Genomic DNA, 25,622 nt, shown 5'->3' with positions numbered 1-25,622 from the left:
TAGATCGTAGCCAACTTTTTCTTCTATCAGACGGCGTGTCTCTGATTTGATATCAAGCTCCTTGATCCATTTTGAATTAACTTTTGTGCATGGTGAGAGAAAGGGATTCAGTTTCATTTTGTTGCGTATGGATTTCCAGTTTTCCCAGCACCATTTGTTGAAGATGCTATCCTTCCTCCATTGCATGCTTTTAGCCCCTTTATCAAATATAAGGTAGTTGTAGTTTTGTGGATTGGTTTCTGTGTCCTCTATTCTGTACCATTGGTCCACCCACCTGTTTTGGTACCAGTACCATGCTGTTTTTGTTACTATTGCTCTGTAGTATAGTTTGAAGTCTGGTATCGCTATACCGCCTGATTCACACTTCCTGCTTAGCATTGTTTTTGCTATTCTGGGTCGTTTATTTTTCCATATGAATTTCATGATTGCTTTTAGAGAAGAAAATATTGAAAGTTACTTTACCAACTCAGTCTGCAATCAGTATTCTTTTGGCCAGTAGGGAGTCTGCCACTGTGTGGAAATTCTGCTACCCAATTGCTATAACAAGCTAAAGTAACCTTGATACTGGGATTGAATGAGGACTAGGACTTAGAAGTCAGGCTGGCAGGAGCTGTCAATATCTGCTCAAACTCTAAGGGCAGGAAGGGGAGACACATAGTAAGAACTGTTGATCTCTGTTGTTCTGTGACAGCAGAGCACAGTTCCTATGAGTAACTGAGAATCAGTCTTGCTCAGATATAAGACTTCACTGTCTGTGGACACCAAGGAAACTGGAAGAGTTCTTTCCAAATGACTACTACCCCTGGGTACACCTATAAAGATGAGGTAGAACTTGTGTACAATAATTATTATCCTCAGTGACATTGTGATCTTTGTCTTCCTTGTCAATATTTTCACCACATTTGACAATGTGCAGAGGACTTCATTTAAATATGAGAGGGGAGGGGGGAGGGAGGGAGAGAGATTGATTTACCTGCAGAGGAAGATGAGGCTTAAATAGACCAGTCCCAGGTCACACAGGTGGTTGGTTGATGGTGAGATCAGACTCAAGTCCAGATCAAATGTCTGGAATCTAGTACTCTCCTCTTACTTCACAGCTCTCTGAAAACTACAAAGCCTGTTTTTCACAAAAGATTGTTTTCCTTTTAAGCAAGTATTACTCAAAGGAAAAAATCTTGCAGTTTTGTCTAGTAGAGCTGAAAACCAAGTAGGCACACAAAGGGATGATAATGGTTGCAAGCAAATGCAAGATTTTCCTGGCACTCATTCTGAAAACAATGATAAGGACCTTATCAAAGTAGCATATTTTCTCCAAGGAGCTCAAAATGTTTTTGTATTGTTTTCAAAACAGGTTTCACTATTGTCCCCACTTTGGCAATGATTCTTCTTCTGTGTCAGAGCGTGGCTCTTCCTCTTAACATTGCCGGGCTTTCGCAGATTTTATTGCTAGAGATATCTGCTCACACTGTTCTTAATGACCATGCTCTGCTTATTGACACTGGGAGGGTGACTACCATCTGTACCAGCACTATCAGAACTGCACAGAAATCTTCATTTTATACTCTGTGGTGCTGGTATTTAGAAAAAAATAAACAAGAACAAAGAAAATAAATAGTGGTGAGAAACAGCGACAGGCAAAGAGGCTTCTGTTGAATGGTCAGTATAGGTTAGAAGGCACCTTGTCACTCAATTATTGGAGCACCTTGGATCCAACCCATACTGGTTTGTTCCAGTGCAGTACACAAATCCCAGTAATATAGAATATGCCTACCTGCTAGTGTCCACACACATGCCCACACACAGAGGGGGAGAGAAGGGGGGAGAGAAAGACAGGGTAACAAAGTGTCAACACTTGCTGTGCTACATGAAGGGCATCTGGATGCTCACTTTTTTCACTTTTTCTGTGATTTTGAATTTTTTTAAACAAAAAATAACATTTTAGACAATATCATAAAATTAAAAAATAATAAACTGGAGAAAAACCATTTGCAACCGATATGACATCAAAAATTGCTAATACAGGGCTGGGGCTGGGGCTCAGTGGTACAGCGCTCACCTAGCACATGCGAGGTCCTGGGTTCGATCCTCAGCACCACATAAAAATAAATAAAATAAAGGTGATGCATCCAACTACAACTAAAAAATAAATATTTTTAAAAGATTGCTAATACTGTGTTCTTAAATACAAAGAATTCTAGNTTTAAATTTGGGACTATGACTTCAGATAGATTAGAAACTATGTCTTGCAAATACTCTTTGAAAACAAAGAATCTATAGGAACAGGACATAAAATTACAGAGACAGAAATTCAAATAACCAGTAAATATATGAAAAACTTTAATGTCATTGGTAGCTGATAAAATACATATGAAATAAAAAATGTTTACTCTTATTAGTAAACCAGAGAAATTCTAGTTAAACAATATATTACTATTTTTTCTTTACAAATAAGCAAAACAGACCTAACATTTGGTGCTGATGAGGGCACAATGAAATGGTCATATTTTTGTTCTACTGGTGAAATAATATAGTGCAGAGTTCCTTTTTTAAAAAAAATATTTATTTTCCAGTAGAATGCATTTTGATATGTAGTACACAATGGAGCACAACTTCTTATTCCTCTGGCTGTACATGGTTCAGAGTCACTCCACTAGTGTCATCATATAGGGTAATAATGTTTGTCTCTTTCTACTATCCTTCCCATCCCTACAACCCCACCCCCGCTCAACTCCCCTCTACACACACCAAAGTTCCTTCATTCTTCCCTATCCCCCCACTCCACTATGGATCAGCATTCACTTATGAGAGAAAATATTTGGCTTTTGGTTTTTTGGGATTGATTTATTTCACTTAACATGATTTTCTCTAATTCCATTCATTTACCTGCAAATGTCACAATTTCATTCTTCTTTAAGGCTGAGTAATATTCCATCATGTATATGTACCGCATTGTCCTTATCCATTCATCTGTCAAAGGGCATCTAGGTTGGTTCCATAGTTTACCTATTGTGAATTGAACTGCTGTAAACATTGATGTGGCTGCATCACTGTAAGTATGCTGATTTTAAGTCCTTTGAGTATAAACCGAGAAGTGTGATAGCTGGGTCAAACAGTGGATCCGTTCCAAGTTTCCTGAGGTATCTCTATACTGCTTTCCATAGAGGTTGCACCAATTTGCAGTCCCACCAGCAATGTATGAGTGTACCTTTTCCCCACATCCTCGCCAGCACTTATTGTTGTTTGTATTCTTGATAGCTGCCATTCCGACTGGAGTGAGATGCAGTCTTAGAGTAGTTTTGATTTGAGTTTCTCTAATTGCTAGAGATGAAAATTGCTAAACATTTTTTCACATGTTTGTTGATTAATTGTATATCACTTCTGAGAAGTGTCTGTTCAATTCCTTAGCCCATTTATTGATTAAGTTATTTGTTTTTTGAGTTCTTTATGTATCCTGGAGGTTAGTACTTTGAGGTGTGTGTGGTAAAGATTTTTTTCCCATTCTTGGGCTCTCTCATCAAGTTATTGTTTCCTTTGCTGAGAAGAAGCTTTTTTGTTTGAATCCATCCCATTTATTGATTCTTGATTTTACTTCTTATAGCAGAGTCTTAAAAGCAATTTTTCAACCTAAGTGAAAAGATTTTAAAAGTTATTTTTTATTTAGTAAGCATAACTCTAGGAATTATCCTAGGAAATAAGAAGAGATACATATGAATCTCTGTGTATGTTCATGTTAGTGATAAATCTAATTGTAATAAATATGGAAAACCTTCAACATCCCTAGTAAAATAATGATTAAATCCCTTACAACACATCTGTACATGTATTACATAGCCATTAAAACTGGTATTATGGAAGAAATGTTAATGACATGGAATATTTATCACAGTACCTATTGAGTTGGGTGGGGGAAGCAGGATATGAAATTTCATTTCAGTCAATTCTCAATATCTAAGTTCTCTTTTAAATATGTGATCCATGTGAGTAAAAAGATTTAAGAAATGCACCAAGAGACTTTCAATTCTGGAAAGATGGTGTAGATATTCTTCCTCCTATATTTCCTGCTAAGTCCAATTTAAATGCCTGGAAGTTATATATAAAACAAACTTAAGAAGACCTTGAAAGGTGCCGAGAAGGAGGCAGACCAGCTAGGGAACTTGGGATGCAAGAAACAGGACCCCCAAGTTCCCTGACTCGTCTTTTTGCCTGACATAGCCTATGTCTAATCTACACCATTTTCTTTCTCTCCAATAATTTCTTTTAACATTTCTTGTAAGACGGATCTCTGATAACAAATTACTTGAGCTTTTGTTTGTGTATGTCTTTATTTCTCTTTCACTTTTGGAGGATACTTTTACTGGATATAGAATTTGGGGTGGGCAAGTTTTTTCTTTCCATATTTTTAAAGTTTTGATCCATTCTTTTGTTGCTTGCATGGTTTGTAAAGAGAAATCCCATTTGATTCTTTTTAAAAATTTTTTTGTTTTAGTTGTAGATGGATAGTATGCCTTTACTTTATTTATTTCTATGCAGCACTAAGGATTGAACCCAGTGTCTCACGTGTGGTAGGCAAACGCTCTGCCACTGAGCTATAGCCCCAGCATCCCCAACTTGATTCTTATCTTTGTGCCTTCTCTATGGTTTCTTGCAAGATTTTCTCTTTGCTTTTGGTTTTTCAAAGTTGAATAAAGAAATGAAAACTGTGTTTTATTTGTTCTGATTAGTTAAACATGACAGCAGAATGCATTTTGACACATTGTATATACATGAAGCACAACTTCTCCTTCCTCTGGCTGTACCTAGTGCAGAGTCACACTGGCAGTGTAATCATACATGTAAATAGAGTAATAATGTCCATCTCATTCCACCGTTCTTCCCATCCCCACGCCCCCTCCCTTCCCCTCACCCTCCTCTGCCCAATCCATAGTTCCTACATTATTCCCTACGCCCCACTCCATTATGGATCAGCATCTGCTTATTAGAGAATACATTTAGTCTTTGGTTGGGGGTTTTGGCTTATTTGGCTTAGCATGATATTCTCCAGCTCCATCCATTTACCTGCAAATGCCATAATTTCATTTTTCTTTAAGGCTGAGTAATATTCCTTTGTATATATGTACATTTTCTTTATCCATTCATGTGTTGAGGGCATCTAGGTTGATTCCATAGTTTAACTATGTGAGGTGACAGATATTTTTATTTTTAATTTCATCAAAATTAAAATAAAGCTAAAAAATATCAAAACTGTTTAAATTAAAAATTTTAAGATACTAAATGACATGCATATGCTCATTCTTACAGTTTTACTCTGTTTTTACAGTGTTCTCCCATGGAACTGTCCACTGCTTACTAAGGAAAATTTTTAACCATTGTTGATCTTTAAATCTTTGCAATTGTATGAAATAGCAGAGATATAAAAAATGTTCATATTAGCCATTTAGGGGCCACCATTTTGAATATATTTAACATTGGCTATCACGTAATTTGATTTTATTAAAAAATATACAGCATTATGTATTTCAAGAAATGTTTTATAATGTGATAATTCTTGTCAATTGTTAATTATATAAATTCAGTCAGAGAGCTTTTTATTCAAGCTATCATGCTCTTTATAAGACTGGGAAATTCTCATGCTTAATAAAACAACTTCAGTTTTACAGTGGCAAAAATGCTAAAGATTGGTCCAATTTATTATAATCACTAATAGAATATTTCCTTTTAAATGTAATTTTTACTAGGAATCATTGTTTTAAAATAACAATTTGGGAAGCTTTTAAGATAGCAAATTTTATTTTAAATTCTTGTTTCTTTTTGCTTAGGTTGCTTCCAACTTTAATTGACCAGAAATCATTTGTTTTCCCTCTGGGATCTGAGGGTAAAGTTTGGCCAACCTCAAAACAGCACAAGTCATTTCCACATGTCTTTCCAAAAGTAAAGGTAGGAATAGAGAAATCCATAGAAACAGAAAGTATATTAGTGATTACCAGTGGCTTGGAGGAGGGGAGACCAGGAGTGACTTCTAATGGATATGAAGTTTTTTGGGGGGAAGGCAAAAATGTTCTAGAATTATACAGTGGTGATGGTCACACAACTCTATGAATATACTAAATACCATTGAATCATACATTTTAAAATGGTGAATTTTGTGGCATATGCATTATATCAATTATATCTCAATAAAACAGTTAAAATTTTTAAAAAAGTAAAGGTAGGATATTTGTTTCATATTCTAAATTAGAAAACATAATGAATATATAGATCTTTTCCTGAAAAGTCGTGTTATTGTTCTTTCAATTGTGTCCATGACAGTGTCTACAACAAAAGAGCTTTCTTTTGAAAGCAAAATAAATAAATTAAAATATCACACCTTTAAAGTTTTGAACAAAGTCTAAGAAGGAAAGTTTCCAAGTGACAAAGAAGAGCTTAAAAGTTTTCTGGGGGCTGGGGCTGGGGCTCAGTGGCAGAGCGCTTGCCTTGAATGTTTGAGGCACTGGGTTGGATCCTCAGCACCACATAAAAATAAATAAACAAAATAAAGACATTGTGTCCATGTATAACTAAAAAAATAAATAAATAAAAAGTTTATAAAGAGTTTTCTGAGTTTGCTTCCCTTGGATGTTTTCTGTATTTGATTCCTGATCCCTCCTGCCTTAGTTCAGCTTTCTCTAGAAGAATACCACAGGTTGAGACAACAAAAATCTACTTCTCACAGTTCTGGTGGACACAAGTCCAAGATCAAAGTGCTGGTAGATCTGATGTCTGGTCCAGGCATTTCCTGATTTGTAGACAACCTTTTTATATCTTCAGGTGATAAAGAGAAAAAAAAAAGAATAAGACAGAGAGACACACAAAGTGCTTTTGTATGTTTTCATAAGGGCACTAATCCCATTCAGGAAGGCTCCACCCTTACACCCTCATCACCTTCCAAAGGCCTTACCTCCTAACACCATCACCTCAGGGTTTAAGATTTCAAAATACGAGATTTGAAGTGGACATAAATATCCAGTCCATAGCACTCCCTGACCCCTAGATTAATAATAGCTCACCTCTTTTGGATACCAGGTACTGTTGTCATTGCTTTGAAAATACCAACTCATTTAACCTTTAAAACAATCCTAGAAGTAGGTGTTATTCATTTTATTGTGAAAAGTCCAAGATAAATAAGTTGTCCAAATGAGTACAGCTAATAAGGATCTGTGCCAGAATTAGGAACATAGAAATTTAGGGATCTAAAGCTGGACTCTCATCCACTCTGATACTCTTTCTTAATAATAGCTTTATTGAGAGATAATTTACATAAAATTCACCCTTTTAAAGTGTTTGAGTCGGTGGATTTTCATATATTCACAGAGTTGTGCAGCCATTAAGTGGTAGCCTTTTTATAATTACTTGTATTACCCTGTCTTTTTCCTCCATCACCCTTTGCACAGTGTGTAATTAGATAGTGAGTTAAATGATTTTTTTTTTGTCTTTTAAATGTCTGTTATCTCATTAGACCATAAGCTTACTGAGGATAGGACTATGTCAGTTTGTCCATTACTGTACTCTGCCGGGGACTCTCAATAAATGTTTATTGAATGAACATCCTGTACGGATTCTTGTCCCCATGTAAATATCGGTCCAGGCCCCTCTGCACTTACAAAGCATCCTGCTCCTACCTACCTGTCTGTGTACCTGTCACACGATCTGTGGAGAACTTACCAAGGATTGTTAAAGGGATGCTGAATGAGACAGATCAGGTCTCTGCTCTCATAGAGCTTATGTTCTAGAGGTGGGAGACAGACCATCAAAAAGAAAATACCAGATCTGCTGAAAAATAAGATAGAATGTTGTGATATAGGAAGCTTAACTTCTTATCTTCCTTATTATTAAGTAGCCGCTTCCGTTAAATTTTAATTTTATTTCTCAGGAAGGCCACAGTTTGTTCATAAAACCAGAGGTTGAAGGTTTTATTCATTTATAAGAACAGTGAAATAAATTATCTGAAATTAGGACCATTGTAGAATGTATACATGCTATTATTGTTGCAGGAAAATAAATGTATTTTGGCCAGAAATTTTTTTCCCCAAAGAGTTTTGAATCCTGGTCAGTGATCATAGAGATAAGGAAATACCCATGCTGATGAGAGTAACCCACGTTCTTTGAATCCTGTGAGCATGGATGAACTTCATTTAGAAAGGCACATGGACTGCTTCCCACCCTGACTTTACCTCCAGGGCCCGGATCCCTATTGTTGTTTTATTCCTAATATTGGTGACATCTGCTTAAAAATGCATGTTGGCTGACACAAAAGATAGCTCTAATTTTGCATTGTAAAGTCAGTGACAAACAGTGCTGCTTTGCCAGCTGTCACACATGCCTGCTACACCAACATAAAAGCTCAGATTATTAAGTAGTTGTGAAATCCAACTGGGATATTGCCACCTTTAATTGCTCACTTTCAACCTTTTAAACTAGGTAAACCCCAGTTGCTTCTTTAAAAACTCTCTTTCCCCAAAAGTGGATCGCTGTTTTTGGAATTCTAATTCACACCAAAAGGCTTAAATGATGAACAATTAAGAGTCTGCTCAATTGTAATTAAGAATCATAAGAATCGTTTATTAAGCTTCTTTTAACTATGAAAAAGCACACTTTAAACCTTTGTAATTAATTAAAAAGAAATTTTAATACCAATCTTTCACATTCTGAAGATTTCCTGTTTAAAAAAATATGAAATATTAGTAAGTAACAACAAAAAAAGAAATATTAGCAAGTAAAATTGGAATAAAAGTCTTGTTTTCAGGATTGCAGATAAATGTGTATGAAATCTACATTGTCTGAATTTTTACTTATTAAAATACTCATTGTTTGATTTTCCTCTGAATTTATCAGTAATACAATACTGATAAATTTATAGTAATTTATCAAAATACATGCTACAACAACAAGCAAAAAGCATTGTATAAAAATGCTAATTATTTACCCCCATCCTTTATTAAACTGCCTGGTCCCATGAGGGAGCCAGTGCTAACCTTGGCTTGTATTCTTCCACAGATTTCTTTCCTTTGCAATGATACCTACGGTACAAACACATGCAGATGTTTATGTTGGTTGTGAATGTCTCTATTTTTACTGATGCATTATATTTTCAATTGTTAAATAAAAGTTGTCTTTTGTTCACAATGCTATATGTGAAGCCATGTTCATGTAATTATTTGCATAAAATATATGCTATTTCAAAATCAAGGAACTTTGAGGTAAAATATGAAACATGTATCATATTTCTGAATTTTTTTCCTGTTGAATATCCCTGACAACAAAAGAGGGAAAATGTGACCTTATAATTTCCAGGGCCAAGTATGAAAAGCTCAAAGCAAATGGACCATTTTTTGCTGTCTTATGCTCTATCATATAAATGTATAAGAATTTTCCATTCCAAAAGTGGACAGCAGGATCACTTGGGTCCAAATTTGAAGCAGCCTGGGCAACACAGTAAGACCCTTAAACACAAACAAACAACGACAAAAAATAAAGAAAGAAAAATTTCACTCCAGTTCATTATATAATCATTTTTCTTTCAATGTAGAAGTAATAGATTTTATCCCAAAATATCTAGATAAAGTTCATGCCCCCAAGAATATACCTCGTGTTTATTATGTTACCACCAACCTGCCAGTGGAACCCTGATTTGAGAAGCAGAGGTTGGTACCACATCAGTTTGTTCATTTATCAAGTGTAGAGTGATGCCCTTCTATGTGCATGGCACACTGGCAGGCCCTGGGATACAACTGGGTTTCTGTCCTCATGGAGATAATGTCCGTGGAAAAGATAAGTAGACAGACAATGATAAAATTGTGGGGAAAAATATAGGACTCTCTTGGAACCTTTAGAAGGACCCCACCTCAGACTTGGGAGGAACAGATGTCAAATAAAGTGTCCTCCAGGTGAAATCTAGAGAGTCAACTGGAGTTAGCTAGAATTAAGGTGGAAATGTTGAATGATGAGGGTGGGGAGTGAGTTCCTAAAAAGAGGAGTCTACATTTATAAAAAACTGGGGATGAAAGAACATGAATTATTTAGAGAACGGAGAGTAGTCCATTCTGACTGAGCATAGTATAGGAAGAGAAGAGAACTAGAAGATGTGGTCCAATGGACAAATGCTCCTTATGAGTTTGGTTCAAGTGTTGGACTCAAGTTATATTAAGGGTAACGGAGATAATTAAAGGTTTTCAGCAGGCAAGTGACATAATTATATTTGCTTTTAAAAATATCACTTTGGCTATTGTGTGATGTAAGTTAATGGAAGAATCAAATTTGGAGAGAATTGCAATAACGTGAGCAAGAAATTATGGTCTAAGCAAGAGTTGAGGTGAGGAGATGGAGCGTAAGATCAACTGGAGAGAGATTCTAGAGATACAATCTAAAGTATTTGAGGAGAGAAGAGAGACAGATGCCAAGGACAATGCTAAGGTTTTGGTTCTAGAAACTGGTGTGGGGGCGTTTTGGTGTTATTCACTAAAATAGGAAATACAAGATGTTCTATTTCTATTTGGGTTTATTATTGCATGCAATTGCACAAGTTAGGAGAAATTTGGTGTTCAAACAATTAAGACTGAGCCATTGCATTGGGCATTAGAAATTTGGGACTGGAAATAGGTGGTTCAAATAGGTAATTTGTGGAGAATTTAATGAGAGATAATGTAGAATACATTGGACTAGCAAGGAACGTCCACCCTTAGGTCTCAAGAGTCAAAGGGAACCAGGCACAGTGGCACATGCCTATAATTCCAGTGGCTTGGATGGCTGAGGCAGGAGGATCACAGGTTCAAAACCAACCTCAGCAACTTAGCAAGGCCTTAAGCAACTCAACGAGACCCTGTCTCTAAATAAAAAATAAAAAGAACTGGGGATGTGGCTCAGTGGTTAAGCACCCCTGGGTTCAATTCCTGGTACAAAAAAAAAAAAAAGGGTCCAGGGGAAGGAGTAGTGTAGTAGTTGCTCTACAATGCTTAGGTCCACCCTATCCTCCATCCCCCTTAGGATAGAATCACTCATCCCTCTAACTGCCCAGAATGTTAGCTGCTGATGTATCACAGTTGAGATCTTCCCAGGCCAAGCCAAAGGGAACTTCCTGGCTTAAATTACCATTCTTCCCAGAGTAGGAATGACTGGTTGATACCTGCAGGGTACAAAGTTTAGCCCCATTGTCTTAGTGTGGAACAAAAATAAGGGCAATCTCAGAACTCCCTACTGGATCAGCTCTGAGGACCTTGTTGTGACTGTATCACAGTTCACCCTCTCTCCTATATCCCTCACTCTTGACAACTATTGACCCAGAGAGCACCTCCAATAAACCCCTGTGCATAGCTGTTTCAGAGTCTGTTTCCCATAGGACCCAAACAGAATCAAGTGGTTATGGTTACATGTTCCAAATGGGGAGGGGATGAGAGTGTGGCCTGATAACAACTATGATCTTTAAGGGACACAGCATGGATTGGGTGTTCTACCTGCAATGATCTCAATGAGAGGCCAAAAGAATAAGTACCCCAACCTCAAGTTCTTCCTTCTGATCTCCTTCTCATGCTCCCCAAGGACAAATGGAAATTGTGCAGCACAATGTGTGTTAGTTTTTAGAACTGATAATTTCCAAAAGACACACATGAGCCAAGTGACCATATAACTTACTGACCATACCAGGGAATTTTTGACAAGAAAAGAGGATGTTATTAATAATTACTTCAGAACAACAGCGTTAAACCAACATCCTGCAGCCTACTAACACATTCAGTTATTCAAAAAATCAATTGCCTAGAGAACATTAGGCACTGTCCTAAAGCACTATAGGACTTATCCTGGAGTATATTTTGAGGGACACTGACAAATAGGCAATTTCATGGGCAACTGAAGACAGAAAGGAGTCCCGTTGTGATTAGAAGTAGAACTGAGAGGACTTGTGATTGATTTGGGATAAAAGAGAGCCAGCCTCTAGCTCTCAATGTTATCAATGATAATTCAGTGATCCAGCTTGGGGACTGAGTGCTGGTGACACCATTAATTAAAATTGGGGATGTAGGAGAAGGAGTAGTTTATGTTGGGGTGATGGTTGGACCAGGAGAATGAGATTAATTCCACTTCAATGTTGAATACAAGATACCTGTGGAGTCTCCAAAACAAAATGCCCACTAGGGAGCTGGATATACTTACGTACAGTAAGGAGCTCAGAAGAAACTTTAGAGAATGATCTCTAGATTTGCTGTGATTGACACTTAAGGGGCAGTTCAAGGTGGAGGAGATGAGATCCCTCAAAGAAAGCATAGAGTGAAAATTACTATAGAGTGTGGCAGTTGCAATCTCTATTTTTATTAGAGTCTAAGATACCATAAATCATGAGTCAAAATCAACTAAGAGGTTTTTAGGTTTTAAATGCATTAAATACAGTTTTTTAAAAATATTTTTTTAGTTGTTGTTGGGCCTTTATGTTTTATTTATTTTTATGTGGTGCTGAGAATTGAACCCAGGGCCTCACACATGCTAGGCAAATGCTCTACCACTGAACCACAGCCCCAGCCCCTGAGTCTAAGTCTTTATTCACTGAAGTCTAAAGAGTCTTCCAATTCACTTTTGGCCATTTGATATTACATATTGCATCATCATGCAAACTTTTTTATAACCCTGATTTGTGAGATTTAATATTTTTGCTCCTTTTGATTTGTAAAGAATTTTGAGGCATAATGAAAAACACTGGAGCTTCTTTTCATTGTCTTAATTGGTTGAACTCATAATTTCACATTTTCCTTCATTAAATTACCCATCCCTAAAAGTTAAACACCTTCTCCTAAAATCAGTGGAAGACTTCTGTCAGAGAACAGTTATATACCTGATGGCTGCCTGAGTTTGTGGCACCCACTCTATGCAGCTGTGAAAACCTAAATATGTTCTATGAGATTTGCTATGCTCGTTTGTGACAGACTCTGCATCTACAATAATTTTTTGTCTTAATTCTGTATCAAAATGTAACATTTTAAGGAAAAATTAGAGATCCTGGTTTAATTTAAAGATTAAGCACCTGCAGTAGTTCTAGGGCAAAAATCGATTGTGGTAGTGAAACAGGAACAGATTCTTGTGCGGCTGGAATCCAACTGCACAACGCTGTCTGTCACAGCTTGCTCCTGTGAGTGGGAACTGGCAAGTTTCTTTTAACATCAAGTATGAGAAATGTTGACATGAAATCACATTTATCTTTAAATAGAAGAAATACAGTAAGCATTAGAAGAGGCTTTAAATTTTATCTAATAGTTTCAGTGTTGGAAGCATTCTTGGAGGGTTTTTTTTGTCATTGCATTCACAGGCAGTATATGAAACATCCATTCAGATTATTCAATAAATTCTGAGTGTAGATGATGTGCCACTTACTCTGTCAGGCTCTGGAATGTGGAGGTGCTCATCACAGATGTGATCCCTTTCCACATAGCTGAACATAGTGATCCTCCATGGGAGCCCTGGGAAACATTAGAGAGATGTGTGGGGTATCACCAAGCTTTGAAAGCACCGTTGGATGTTAGTGGGGCAGGAATGCTCAACTTTCTACAATGCAAAGGATGTTCTGCATGGGAAGAGCACTATCTCTTGATATCAATAGAATTCATCCTGGGAAACATTGCAGAGAACAGATGTATGGTGGTTATTCAGGCCAAGACCAAGTGCAGGAGATGGAACACAATATCTCTGTATCATTACTGTCTCTTTCTAAACAACATCTATTGCTCATCTTGGACACCTACCTTACTTACCAAATATAACTCAGGATTGGTTTTGGCAAAAGCAAAAAGGTGAAGCTATTTCAAAGAAAGTGATGTAGGCCTTGATAGCATTCCAAAAACTGGAATAAATGCAAATAGCACAATATCTGGCATATGGTAAAATGATCCAGTTTGGGTTTTATTATTATTGTTCTTTATCTAATTCCAGAACTTCAGAATTTGAAGGGAACTTAACAGTCACCTAATTCAACCTAGAATCAACACCACCCAAGCCCCCTTTGGGACATCATGGACCATAGGCACACATATTTGTAATAGTCAAGGGAAGGGTCAGAGATAACAAGAACAAAAGATGAGGAGGAGAGGAGAGAAGAAGGAAAAGTTCATTGGCCAAGAGAGTATTTGATTTTCTTGTGTCTGGCAAGTTCAATCTGAGGCAATTTCAAAAGAGAAATTCTTGAACTGTGTAAATCAAAAGGACCTACTTAGAAGCATGAAGTTTTTTTGCATGTTTGTGGACCTGGGCAAATAGACCCCTCTCATTACTTAAGAATCACTCCCTCTACTAATTCCTTAAAATTTATGCCAAACATCAAAAACACATATTGTGCCATAGCATGGTACTGCAGTATGCAACATTTGTGTCTTGAATTTTGCAAATTGGGATCTAATTGAGAAAGAATTTTGTAAATTTGGATCTAATTGAGAAAATTATTTTCAAAATTTTATCCTAACTAAAGTTTTGAAGGTTTTGACAGTATGCAGAATAATATGGTGAGGGGCTGGGGCTGTAGCTCAGTGGTAGAGTACATGCCTCACATGTGTGAGGCACTGGGTTCAATCCTCAGCACCACATAAAAAATAAAATAAAGATATTTTTTAAAAAAGAATAATATGGTGAAAGATCAAAGGTGGACAAAGTCAGAGCAGGCAAGAGTTTACTCACAGATTTTTCAAGGTGGATTATACCTCACTTGATATCAGGGTGAGAAATTTTGCTAATAAGATGGCAAGCTGGATCTACAGATGAGGATAAGGGAAGAAAATGCCTACACAGAGCCAAGCACTGTGCATTTTTCCTCTCCTTAGAATGCAGCATTATGAAAACATTCAAACATATCTCTAACCAAGCACAGTGGTACCACCTGTATGTATAGTCCCAACTACTTGGGAGGCTGAGGCAGGAGGATCACTTGAGCTCAGGAATTTGAGGCCAGCCTAGGCAACAGAGTGAGACCCCATCTCAAAGAAAATGAAAAGGAAATCTTCCATAGACCAATTGTTTGCATCCACCCAAAATTCACATGATGAATCCTAATGCCTAATGTGATGGTTATTGGAGATGCTGTCTTGGGAGATAGTTAGGGCATGAATGTGGAACCCCCATGAGAGGGATTCATGCCTTATAAAAAAGGCCCCAGAGAGCTCCTTTGCCCTCCCTCTATGTGCAGTTTCAGTGGGAAAACTGCCATTTATGAAACAGGAAGTGAGTGAGTCCTTGCCAGACATCAAATGTACCAGTGCTCTGGTCTTGAACCGCCCAGCCTCCATAACTATGAGAAAGAATTTGTGTTGTTTATTATGCAGCCAGTCTATGGTATTTTATTAAAGCATCCTGAGCAGACTAACACCAAAAATAGCATATGAATAACAACTTTTCCAACACTTAGATTTAACAATTCTTAACCTTTGCCATTTTTGCTCCATCTATTTTTATTGAAGTGTTTAAAGTACAGACCTAATGACATTTCACCTCTTAATGCTTTTAACATGCATCTTTAAAAATAAGCTAGTTTTCTATTCTACTCACAATACCATTATCACACCTAATAAAAAACAACAATCCTTGAATATAATAAATTCCCAGTTCATATTCAGATTGCCCCTTTATCCCCAAAATCTTTTACTGCTTTTTTATTTAAACCTGGATCTGTTGAGGGTTTTCCATTGAATTTGATTATTTTATTTAAAGCAAAGGGACTGTATGTAGTTTATTGCTCTAACCAGTGCCTAGACAGTTCATGGCCTGGAATAGTCTCTATATGGCAACAGAGCAGTTAGAACTATGGGTTCATATCCTGGCTCCACCCTTAGTAGCTATGCTTTGGCAAGTCATTTAGCCTCTCGTGCCTAGGATCCTCATCTGCAAAATGGGCACAATGATAGTACTTAACCCATAGGGCCATTGTGAGGATAGATGAGTAAATACATGTAAATGTTTGTAACCATGCTCCATACACAGTGAGTGCTACATGGTGATAATTGTTCATAGTACTATTTGTTGATGGATACTGTTATATAGCTACTATAAGCCAGGTACTATTTTACATATCAGCCAAATCTCTCTGCTCTCTTGGAGCTTATTTTTTAGTTGCAGGGTAGCCATTAGGTTAAAAAATAATAATAACAACAATTCAAAAAGTGAATATATAGTGAGGGAACAGCCAGGGAAGAGAAGAAGAGACCGGATGGTCTAACCTGGAAGGTGGTGCTGGAGCAGAAATTGGAGGAGGCAAGTCATGTGGCTATTTGGAGGAAGGTCATCACAGGCAGAAGAAACAGCATGTGCAAGGACCCCCAGATTGGGAGGATGAACGGCAAGAAGGGGAGCATGCAAAGGAGAAAGAAGTAGGAAAAGCAGGTGGGCCAGATCTTGCCGATATGGATTTAGATATTCCCTGAGTGAGATGGAGAGCTACTGGAGGCTTTTTGCCAGAGGCCTGATCTGGTCTGATTTGCCACTGGAAATGGTCCCTCTGTTGCCTTGGCTGCTGGGATGAGGGTGTGGTGCAGAAGGATAACGCAAGGGGAGGAAGGTCATTGTTTAGATCTGTTTTAGCCTGAGTCAGGAAATCATAGCTCGTCCTCACAAAGTTTTGAGGGAAGGAGTTATTACTAATCCCATTTTACAGATAAGGAAACATAAGATGAAAAATTATACCACTTTAAAGCTAAAAACTGGCAGACCAAAGCAGTGCCTGTGGGCATTAGGGAGGAATAAAGGGCCTGACAGACAGGTAGGGTGTGGAATCAAAAGTGCATCACCTGCTAACACCCTTGGATTAGACAAAGGGAAATGAAGGGAAGGGAGAAGGGGGTGGGAACGGGAAAGACAGTAGAATGAATTGGACGTAACTTTCCTGTGTTCCTATATGAATACACAACCAGTGAAACTCCACATCATGTACAACCACAAGAATGGGAAGCTATACTCCATGTACTCCATGGGCCATCATGTCTATCTTTTGTCATTTTAAAGACTGAATTAAATTAGTTTACTATAACAACACCATCCATTTGGTGCCTGGCACAAAATAGTAGCCAAATAAATGTTAGCACTCTTCCTCCATCATCTTCTTATTTTCCAGTTCAATTCCTATAGGAATGGGAAAACAGGATGGATCCATCTAAATAGTAGTCAAGTCTGAGGTTTTGTGAACTGGAAGCAGGTAGGGGCAGTGGAGCTGTTTAGAAGCAGTGTGGAGTTCAGGGATGCTGGAGCTGAGGAGGGCTGCTGCTATTGATCCTTCCAGCCCTATATGGCCGCAAGAAGGGAAGTCACAGAGCATGGACTGTTAGAGCTGAAATAATGGAGAAATCATGAAGAAGTACGTTTTAATTTTACCTTAACTACATTTTAATTTACCTTAATAGTAACGACAATTTCTTACTAAGGAAATTAATATTTGAATATGCACAAAAACAGAAAGAAATCCATGTAACCATCGCCTAGTTTTAAGTGACCATAATTTTACCATTCTCATTTCATCTCTTCCATCTACACTTTTCTGGGCAAAGTCTTTTAAAGAAATCACAGACATCATGTCATTTCACATGGTATATTCTTTGAAAAAGACTTAATTTTTTTTTTTTTTTTTTGGTACTGGGGATTGAACTCAGGGGCCCTCAACCACTGAGCCACATCCCCAGCCCTATTTTGTATTTTGTTTAGAGACAGGGTCTCACTGAGTTGCTTGGCTCCTCACTTTTGCTGAGGCTGGCTTTGAACTTGCAATTCTCCTGCCTCAGCCTCCTGAGTAGCTGGGATTATAGGCATGTACCTTGATAAGGATTCTTTAAAAAGCATAACTCTTATCACATCCAATAAATTTAACAATTCATCAGCATTCTATAATTCCCAGTCCATGTTCAGTTTCTCTAATTGTATTAAAATTGTCTTTCTACTACCTGTCTGAATCAAGATGCAAATGAGATCCACATATTGCAATTCTATCTCATTCTGATCTTTGACAGTTTCTCCTATCCAAAAATGTAATTTATTTGTTGAAGAAACCAGATCATTTGTCACATAGTTTTTACCTACAGTCTGGATTTAGCCAACTACAATCCCCGGATGCCATTTTATGTGTTCCTCTGTCCCTAGCATTTCTTGTAAACTGGTAGTTTTATCAAGAAGCTTGTTCAGTTTCAAGTTCCATCTTTTTTGGCAGAAATACCTCATAGGTGGTCCTGTGTATTTTATTTTATAGTATATCAGAAGGTGATTTTTTTCTCTCTTTTAATGATATTAAGGTTGATAAGTGAATCCGAGCATTACCAGCTTGATCTATCTTTCATAAGTCTCTCTACAACCTTTAACCCGGTGGTATTAACAATCATTGATGTTTACCTAAATACATTATCTCATTAGGGATTGCAAAGTAGCCATCTTATAATCCCCTCATTCCTTCAGCATTTATTAGCTTCCAAGAAGAACTTTTTCTTAGCAAATCTTTCATTAGTATCAAAAACAGGTTTTCAGGAAAAGTTGAGTAAATGCTTGATTCCTTCTTTCACTTATCATTTTCCAGACTAACTCATAAATTTTATCATTAGTTTTTTGAGAGAGGGGAAACATGAAGAACTCAGGGACTTTGATGTACATGAAGTGTTTCAATCCATTACAACCATTATTTTGTGGCCAGTAGGAACCCCTTTTCAAGTGGGCTTCTGAGTGGGACTTTATAATCTACAATCAACTATACATTAGAACTTCACAAATAACCCTGTAAATGTTGGTATTATTACCAAGTTTTACAAATATACCATTTGTTGAGAAATCTGCAACATATAACTCCAACCAGGACTTTGTTCCATTGTAGATAACAATGGTTGAGAGAATGAGTGTTAAAGGTGACTGAATTATTTTTCTACTTGTCTTCTTTCTGGCTTTGAGATTAAATGGGGTTGCCTTTGACCAGTGGGAATATGACATTAAGCAATATCCACTTTAGAAGACATCATTCGTGGCAAACACTGTTGAGAATAATGTTATGCTGATAATACAGTAACTTGGAAAACAGCCTCTCTCAACTTTGTTTGTGAAGCATTTCAATTTTGATTACTCTGTGTGGGAGCTCCTGCTCAAATGTGTGTCGTTTTATGGTCTGCCCATGTCTGGGGAGCTGGCATTACATGCTGCCTAGTGTTTTTAATTCAGAAGTTCTTCTAAAAGAAACCTTAGCCTCTTATATTCCAACCCTAGCTTTAATAGCATAAGCTATTTCCTTCTTATATAGCTTTGTGGGCATAGTAATAAAATAAATACCACAAAGTTACTGATGAGATGAAATTGCGCTCCCTGCCTCTGTGCAGCCATGTAGGTAAAACAGTAATTGGCTCTGATAATAACTTCTGTTCTTACAAACCAAAGTCTAAATGAGAGTCACTTTTGATATATCTGCTTGTAATTACTATCAAAAGAAGAGAATACAAAGTTTTGTTTAGTGGCTCAAGATAGATTAAATAAATCTCTTGTCTTTTCTTGACCAATTTAAGAAAAAATTCTAAAATCATTTCTGATATTTATCTTATTGTTGGTAAAAAAAAAAATGATCATCTTCCAAAGCATGCTTTTCTACTTAATGGAATGATTAATTTTGTTTTTTAAAGTCTTTAATTGTTTTTCTTGGAAAAAAGCTTATGACTGAATCTGATAATGCAGCTTATGCTTCTAAGTATTTTCTTATATACCTCTCTAGATGGTTCTTAAGACCAATTTAGGTTTTGTATGTATTTGGTAGTGATTTTCAGCAAAGCTTTTGACATGTTAATATCATCGAAATGTATATCCCTTTAATGTATTTTAAAGAAATACTAAATCATGTGTGCTACATATTATTATTTTGGTACACAATGCTTTCATGCTAAAATAGCAAATATTAGAATATTAATGATTTTAAAAGACATTTTCCATCACTGTAAGCCAACAGTAAATAATTGCTATTACAACCTGTCCTTCCTGATGGATTTCTATCTACATACTGATTTACTTAAAAAAAAATCTATGTCCAGTGCCACAAACATGTAAAAATGGATAGAAAACAACTGAATTTTAATGCCAGTTTTAACAGTGACTCTGTATTTGATCATTTCCTCCCTGCACCAGTCCTATAACCACACTAAGTTGATGGAGCATAATAAAACTAAGAAAACTGCTCTGGTCCACTGAGCCAATGATCCCAGAATTAAAAAGTTCTAACAAAGCTTAGACATGATAGATGAAGCTATTACCATCAACTGAATCCAGAATACACATTTTAAAAACACCCTAATTACAGAAACCACATCCAGTCAATATAATACATATTAGTAATTTCCCAATCCTCAGTAGAATGGAAATTATTCTGAAAGTTTAATTAAGAAGGGAAAAATTATGTTCAGGTATTAATTTCAATAAAAGGCACTTGGTTTCTATGCAAAAATCCAGAGTGGTGCTGTGAGTGTGGGATAGCCACAGAAGGAAAGCCATTTATAATTAGGCACTACATTATCTTTGTCACCACCTGTACCTCAAGGAGAAAGTTACAGGACACACCTTGTTTGCAACCTGTGTCTCTGCATGGGTTAAATAAAACAGACAAGGCAGTTATTTGGAGATTTGGTTCTTAAAACGCAATTTAAACAATAAAGGGAAGCTTTGGAGCATGTGTTAAGAAATAGCTTATCTAGACAGCATGCATTCCAAAGATATTTTTGTAGCCTTCCTCTCCACTTTGACCTTAGGCAGTTTATGAATGCTTATGATCAAAGAAATATCTGGATCATGAACTAATCTGTCTGGTTCCTATAACCATTCCAACATTGCATCCGATCACCCTCAGAGCTGAGATTCTTCCTTGCTTGCTGCTGGGATTGAACTCAGGGCCTCATGCATGCCAGGCAGATGCTCTACCACTGAGCTACAAACACATCCTCAGAACTAAGATACTTAATTGAACTAAAAACAGTTTTTTAAGTGGCTCACAGTAATTCCAACTTCCTTTAAAAGAAGGAAAGAAAGAGTCACAAAGGGACATGTATCATATGATTCTGTTTATATGAAATGTCCAGAACAGATACATCAATAGAGACAGAAAATGGATTAGTGGTTGGCTGGGGCAGGGGGAGGGGAAAGGGAGTAATTGCTAATGGGCAGGAGGTCTCATGGTAGGGTGATGAAAGTGTTATGGAATTTGGTAGTGGTGATGCTTGCGCAAATTTGTGAATATGCTAAAAACACTGCATTACACATTTTAAGGGTGTGTATTTTATGGTATGTGAATTACATCACAATAAAAAAAAATCACCAGAAATTGTTGACTATATATTCCCTAAGCACCAAATCATCTTTTAGCCTCAAATCAGAGAATGCCCAAGCTAGCCAGTAAATTCAAGAGACCAAGTCCAATAGTTCCACTTTGCAAATAAAGAAACAAACTGACTTTCAGTAAGGCACAGGGCAGAGCTGGAACCTGGGTCTGGCCACAACTTTCCAGTGACCCTCCACCACGCAGCTAGCACGGTTTTGTGGTTTCTTCTTCAGCATCCCAGCAGCAAACTGATTTAGAATGGGAATAGGTAGTCTGAGAAAGATGCTTTTTTTTTCCCTAAAGAAAGCATAAATTATTCTTATAGATAGCAAAATCTCTGTGAAGGAATAGATAAATTGATTCTGGTAAATTTATCAGGTCTACACTGAGATCTACCTGTAAGTATCCCTAGAGGAAAGTGGCCACATTAACAGACCAAGGGAGCCCTCTACCTGTGTACTTGCAGTATAGATTTTGATGACAAAATCCTTGACCTGGAAAACTAAAAATAAATCTGAAATCAGGTATTTTTTGTCCTTTGTCCACCTTGGTTGGCTCCTAGAATTATTTTTGAGAAAATGAATGGTGTTTGAGGATATAGTTGTGTGATTAATAGGATACCTAGAGGAAAATCTGCCAGAAAGTTCCTTTTCTGTGAATGAAAGGGACCAATTAGCAGCCCAAATAAAGAATCCAAATATAGTTCCCTGTGAGAATTGCATTACAATAATTATTTTCAAAGAACTTTGTATTCTTCTGAGGATATAAAACGTTAGTAAGCATTTTTGTTCATCTGGCATGAAAGTTTCATTGTTTCTTTGTTTCAGCAAAAGATAGGGTTGAATGTAAAAATCTTGCAGGATCCTGAAAACACCCACCACAGAGCTGCTGTAAATGCGAACTATGGAATCAGTTTGCCATATATTAATCAGAAAAAAGCACATGTAAGTAATGAGTCGTTTTTTTTAACAAACTCTTAATTTGGGGGGGACTAAAAGTCATGTATTAGTGGCGTAAGATACAATGTTGATCTTAAACGAGATTGTGATCCTTTTGTCCTTGGCAATTTTTTTTTTTTGAGATGAAATGGAGTGGCTTTCATTTCATCTATATTAGTAATGATTAAGGACATCTAAACCTATTGTAAATGATCTATTTGTAGCTCATTCAAATTTCTGTTTTTATTTGATATTCCTAAATAATCTGGTATCATCATTTTAACTAGAAGATATAGTTTAATGATAAAAAAAATAATATAGAAATTTTCAATATTTGATATCATGGAAAACTGATTTACCATGAGAAAAATAAAGCAGCATAGTATATATTCCAAATAGTGGTTACTCATATCATATACAAAAATTTAGTGTATTATTCTAAATCTGAAGCAAGCAGGCACTACTCCTTTATGTCAGCAGAATCATGAGACAGGAAAATAATCAAATGTGGATTCACAGGAAGGGATCTCAGAGCTGGGCCTATTTTTTCCATTGCTGCTAAAATGGCCCAAAGCAAGATTGTACCCTTCCTGTATTGTGGGTTTTGTTAGGAAAATTAAGAGTAGTGCTTCATTTTAACAGGGAAATAATTTATTTTGAGATAATTTCTAATACTAAAAATAATTACAGAGATGAAATCTATACACTGCTGTACATTTTAAACCTTTGACTTCTCTCAAAAGTTCTGAAACATAGCTCAGTGATACCAAAACTAAAAACAAGATTAATTTTCAGATTAAATTGCAAAGCCATTTCTAACTAGCATAATAGTCTCTGAAATTAATCTTCCAAATTTCTTTCATAGACATCCAGTGGCCTGCTTTATTCATGTAACGCAGAAATATACATTCAGTCTATTTGTGCTTTATGTTATTCAAACAGGTTTGGTTTAAGTGTACTTTATCATAGAAATGCTTTTATAGCCTAAGAAATAACCAGAAAGTTAGATATTTTTATTCCTGCTGAAACTTTATTTAAAATGTCACTGTGAATAATATGAAAGCGTTTTTATCTACTTCCCATGAGCCCCAAAGCCCTTGAAATAAAAATATGATTTCTCTGGCTGTAGAGACAGAGCAGATTTCTCTTTTGTTGTTGTTGGTTTTCCTCTTCAATCTAGAATTAATATTGGCTTAGCTGGTGGAGCGCTGAGGCTGCGTAGCCCGAGGCAACTGCTGTATTTCATGCAAACTTTTTCTGATGAGTACTGAAGTTTTTAAAGGCATACCTCTAAATGGAGCGAGGATTATGCTTTGCCTTATGATTCTGAGTGGAGATTTCAGACTTAAATAGGAAATTCAAAATTATATCCAAAAATTGGGGCAGAATCTTAATTATTCATCTTTTTTATAATTTCTAAATTGAATAAATATCGTGGACATGTGTCTGTGTATTTGGAGCAAAGAGGAAGTGAAAAGGCATTTTGCCTTGTTGATAGTTGATAATGTATAGTCATTTACTATACTGAAGGTCCTTTATTCAGAAAATTCAACTCCATAAAAATGGACACCAGAGCATTTTTAAATGGGGTGTATGTTTTGCTTGAACTACTGGCCTTTCCATTGAAATAGTTACCCTATAGTTTTATGTTGATGTGGATATATGATGGCACTAACTGGAAAACGGTATTTTCATTTTGAATTTATAAAACGGAAGCATTGTTCAAAAAGGTCCTTTGGGAGAAGCGTTGGGATATTTGGTCTTAAACATTCACGGAGAGCATGTGGGGGTAAACACAGTTGAGATTTACCACTTATCAAAATGTTTTTAGAAGCACTTACCCAAACGGAAGCAGCGTGTCTAGCGTTGTGATGTACAGTTAATTAGGAAAGCAGCATCGAGGCTAATCGCTTTTTAGAACTACTCTGAGCATAAAGGGGCTTATTATTTGGCTGCCGAGGGCCATGTGTTTCCCTACTTCTCATGAAACTTGAACAGCTTGTCAAAAGCCTGTAAATAATCTTAGGCATTTTTGACAGAGCAAATTTGAATATGTAGTCAATTTACATTATTAGTTCTTAGAAGCTGTGGTATTTTCTCCATCTGATGAAGAGGAGCATCCTTTCTAATAACAAGGAGCCCCACGTTGAAAGCACACACGCTCCCCGGCTGCCCTGTGCTAGTCCTAGCACAAGACTCCTTTAGAATTTTATATTCTGTGACTCTGTTATACACAATCAATTTACAAAAGAGCCCTAAAAGTGAAAATCACTAATGATTTTTTAAAATATCTTAAATCTGCCAAATAAGAAATAAACAACCCACTAACATGTTTTGGAGTAGGTCCTTATGGGTTTGAAGCAAGAAGAAATCCCTAGTGCTCTTCGCTCGAGTTCCCTTGCTGGTATCCAGTTCCAGTCAGACGTTATAATGAACACACTAAAAGATCTACAGAAAATTTGACTTTGATTTATTCTTTTAAAATAAAAAGGGTTTCTTAAGAGGCTTGAAACATGTATCTGTTAACATGAATTTTAAAAGAACGATTATGAATGCATAACAAAATAGCCAAACAAAACATTGCTTTGAATTGCTGCACAAATAACTCTGATTATAACTGTTATGACCTAGAAAAGAATCATAAAAACATTTTTCTTTTTGGGAAGATATGAGTTGCTGTAAAATTATACCAGTTCTTTGGTCCCACTTTCCAAATAAATAAATATATAATGCAATGTAAACTTAGAATCTTTTATTTATTCATGAGGTTGAATTTAATACTATTATGACTTCTAGATTTTATGAGTCATATGTTATGCAGTGTTTCTCACTAACTTAGTTGGGTAGCAACCACACTTCACAAATCATAGTTTCATTCTTTACTGTTTCACTTGGGGTGTGCATAGTAATCTTGCTCACTGAAAGCACATTCATTTCTGAGATGATAAAGTAATGGAAAGTGAGGCAATTGTGTTAATGTCAAATGATTAGAAGAAGTACCAGAAGTAAGGGGTGGGGTGGGGGGAGGACGATCTCAAAACATGATTGTGTTTTAAGCCATGCATATGGCCACAATTACAGTCACAACATAATTTGGCAATGGTAGCAGAATTAGATTTAAACAAATTGATGTTACACTGCAGTAATTCAGAATGAGCTTGTTGCATTTATAAACCATAACAAGAAGCAGAGTGAATTAATAAACCCTTCTTGTCACTAAAAATAAAAAAGGGAATAATTGCTGAGACGGAGTTAACTTAACAGATGACTATAGTCAGCATCCTTCCAGCCTAGATATGGGAAAGTGAAGGTCACCCCCATCTCGGATGACAAAGAGGGAACATTTTGTTGGTAAACAAATTAATCTTTTGAAAGGT

The 25,622-nt window shown here is 36.6% G+C and overlaps 1 protein-coding gene across 2 annotated transcripts in view; it reads left to right on the top strand.

The window, feature by feature from the left end:
• Positions 1-24,986, top strand: part of LOC107137990 (IQ domain-containing protein H-like) — a 45,255-nt gene extending 20,269 nt beyond the window's left edge. The window contains exons 4-6 of one of the 2 annotated variants that reach the window (XM_015480497.2): positions 5,817-5,934; positions 22,135-22,251; positions 24,586-24,986. In XM_015480497.2, the coding sequence (XP_015335983.1) occupies positions 5,817-5,934; positions 22,135-22,251; positions 24,586-24,588 (238 nt within the window). In that variant the 3' untranslated portion in view covers positions 24,589-24,986. Of the gene's footprint in view, positions 1-5,816; positions 6,104-22,134; positions 22,252-24,585 lie in introns of those variants that run through there. The other variant, XM_048793676.1, reaches the window with a different exon arrangement.
• The last annotated feature ends 636 nt before the right edge of the window (positions 24,987-25,622 follow it).

The sequence above is a fragment of the Marmota marmota genome, unplaced genomic scaffold (genome assembly GCF_001458135.2).
Source record: "Marmota marmota marmota unplaced genomic scaffold, marMar, whole genome shotgun sequence".
Lineage (NCBI taxonomy): Eukaryota > Metazoa > Chordata > Mammalia > Rodentia > Sciuridae > Marmota > Marmota marmota.
Note: the sequence above shows the minus strand (reverse complement) of the source record. Positions and strands in the feature narration are given on the sequence as shown.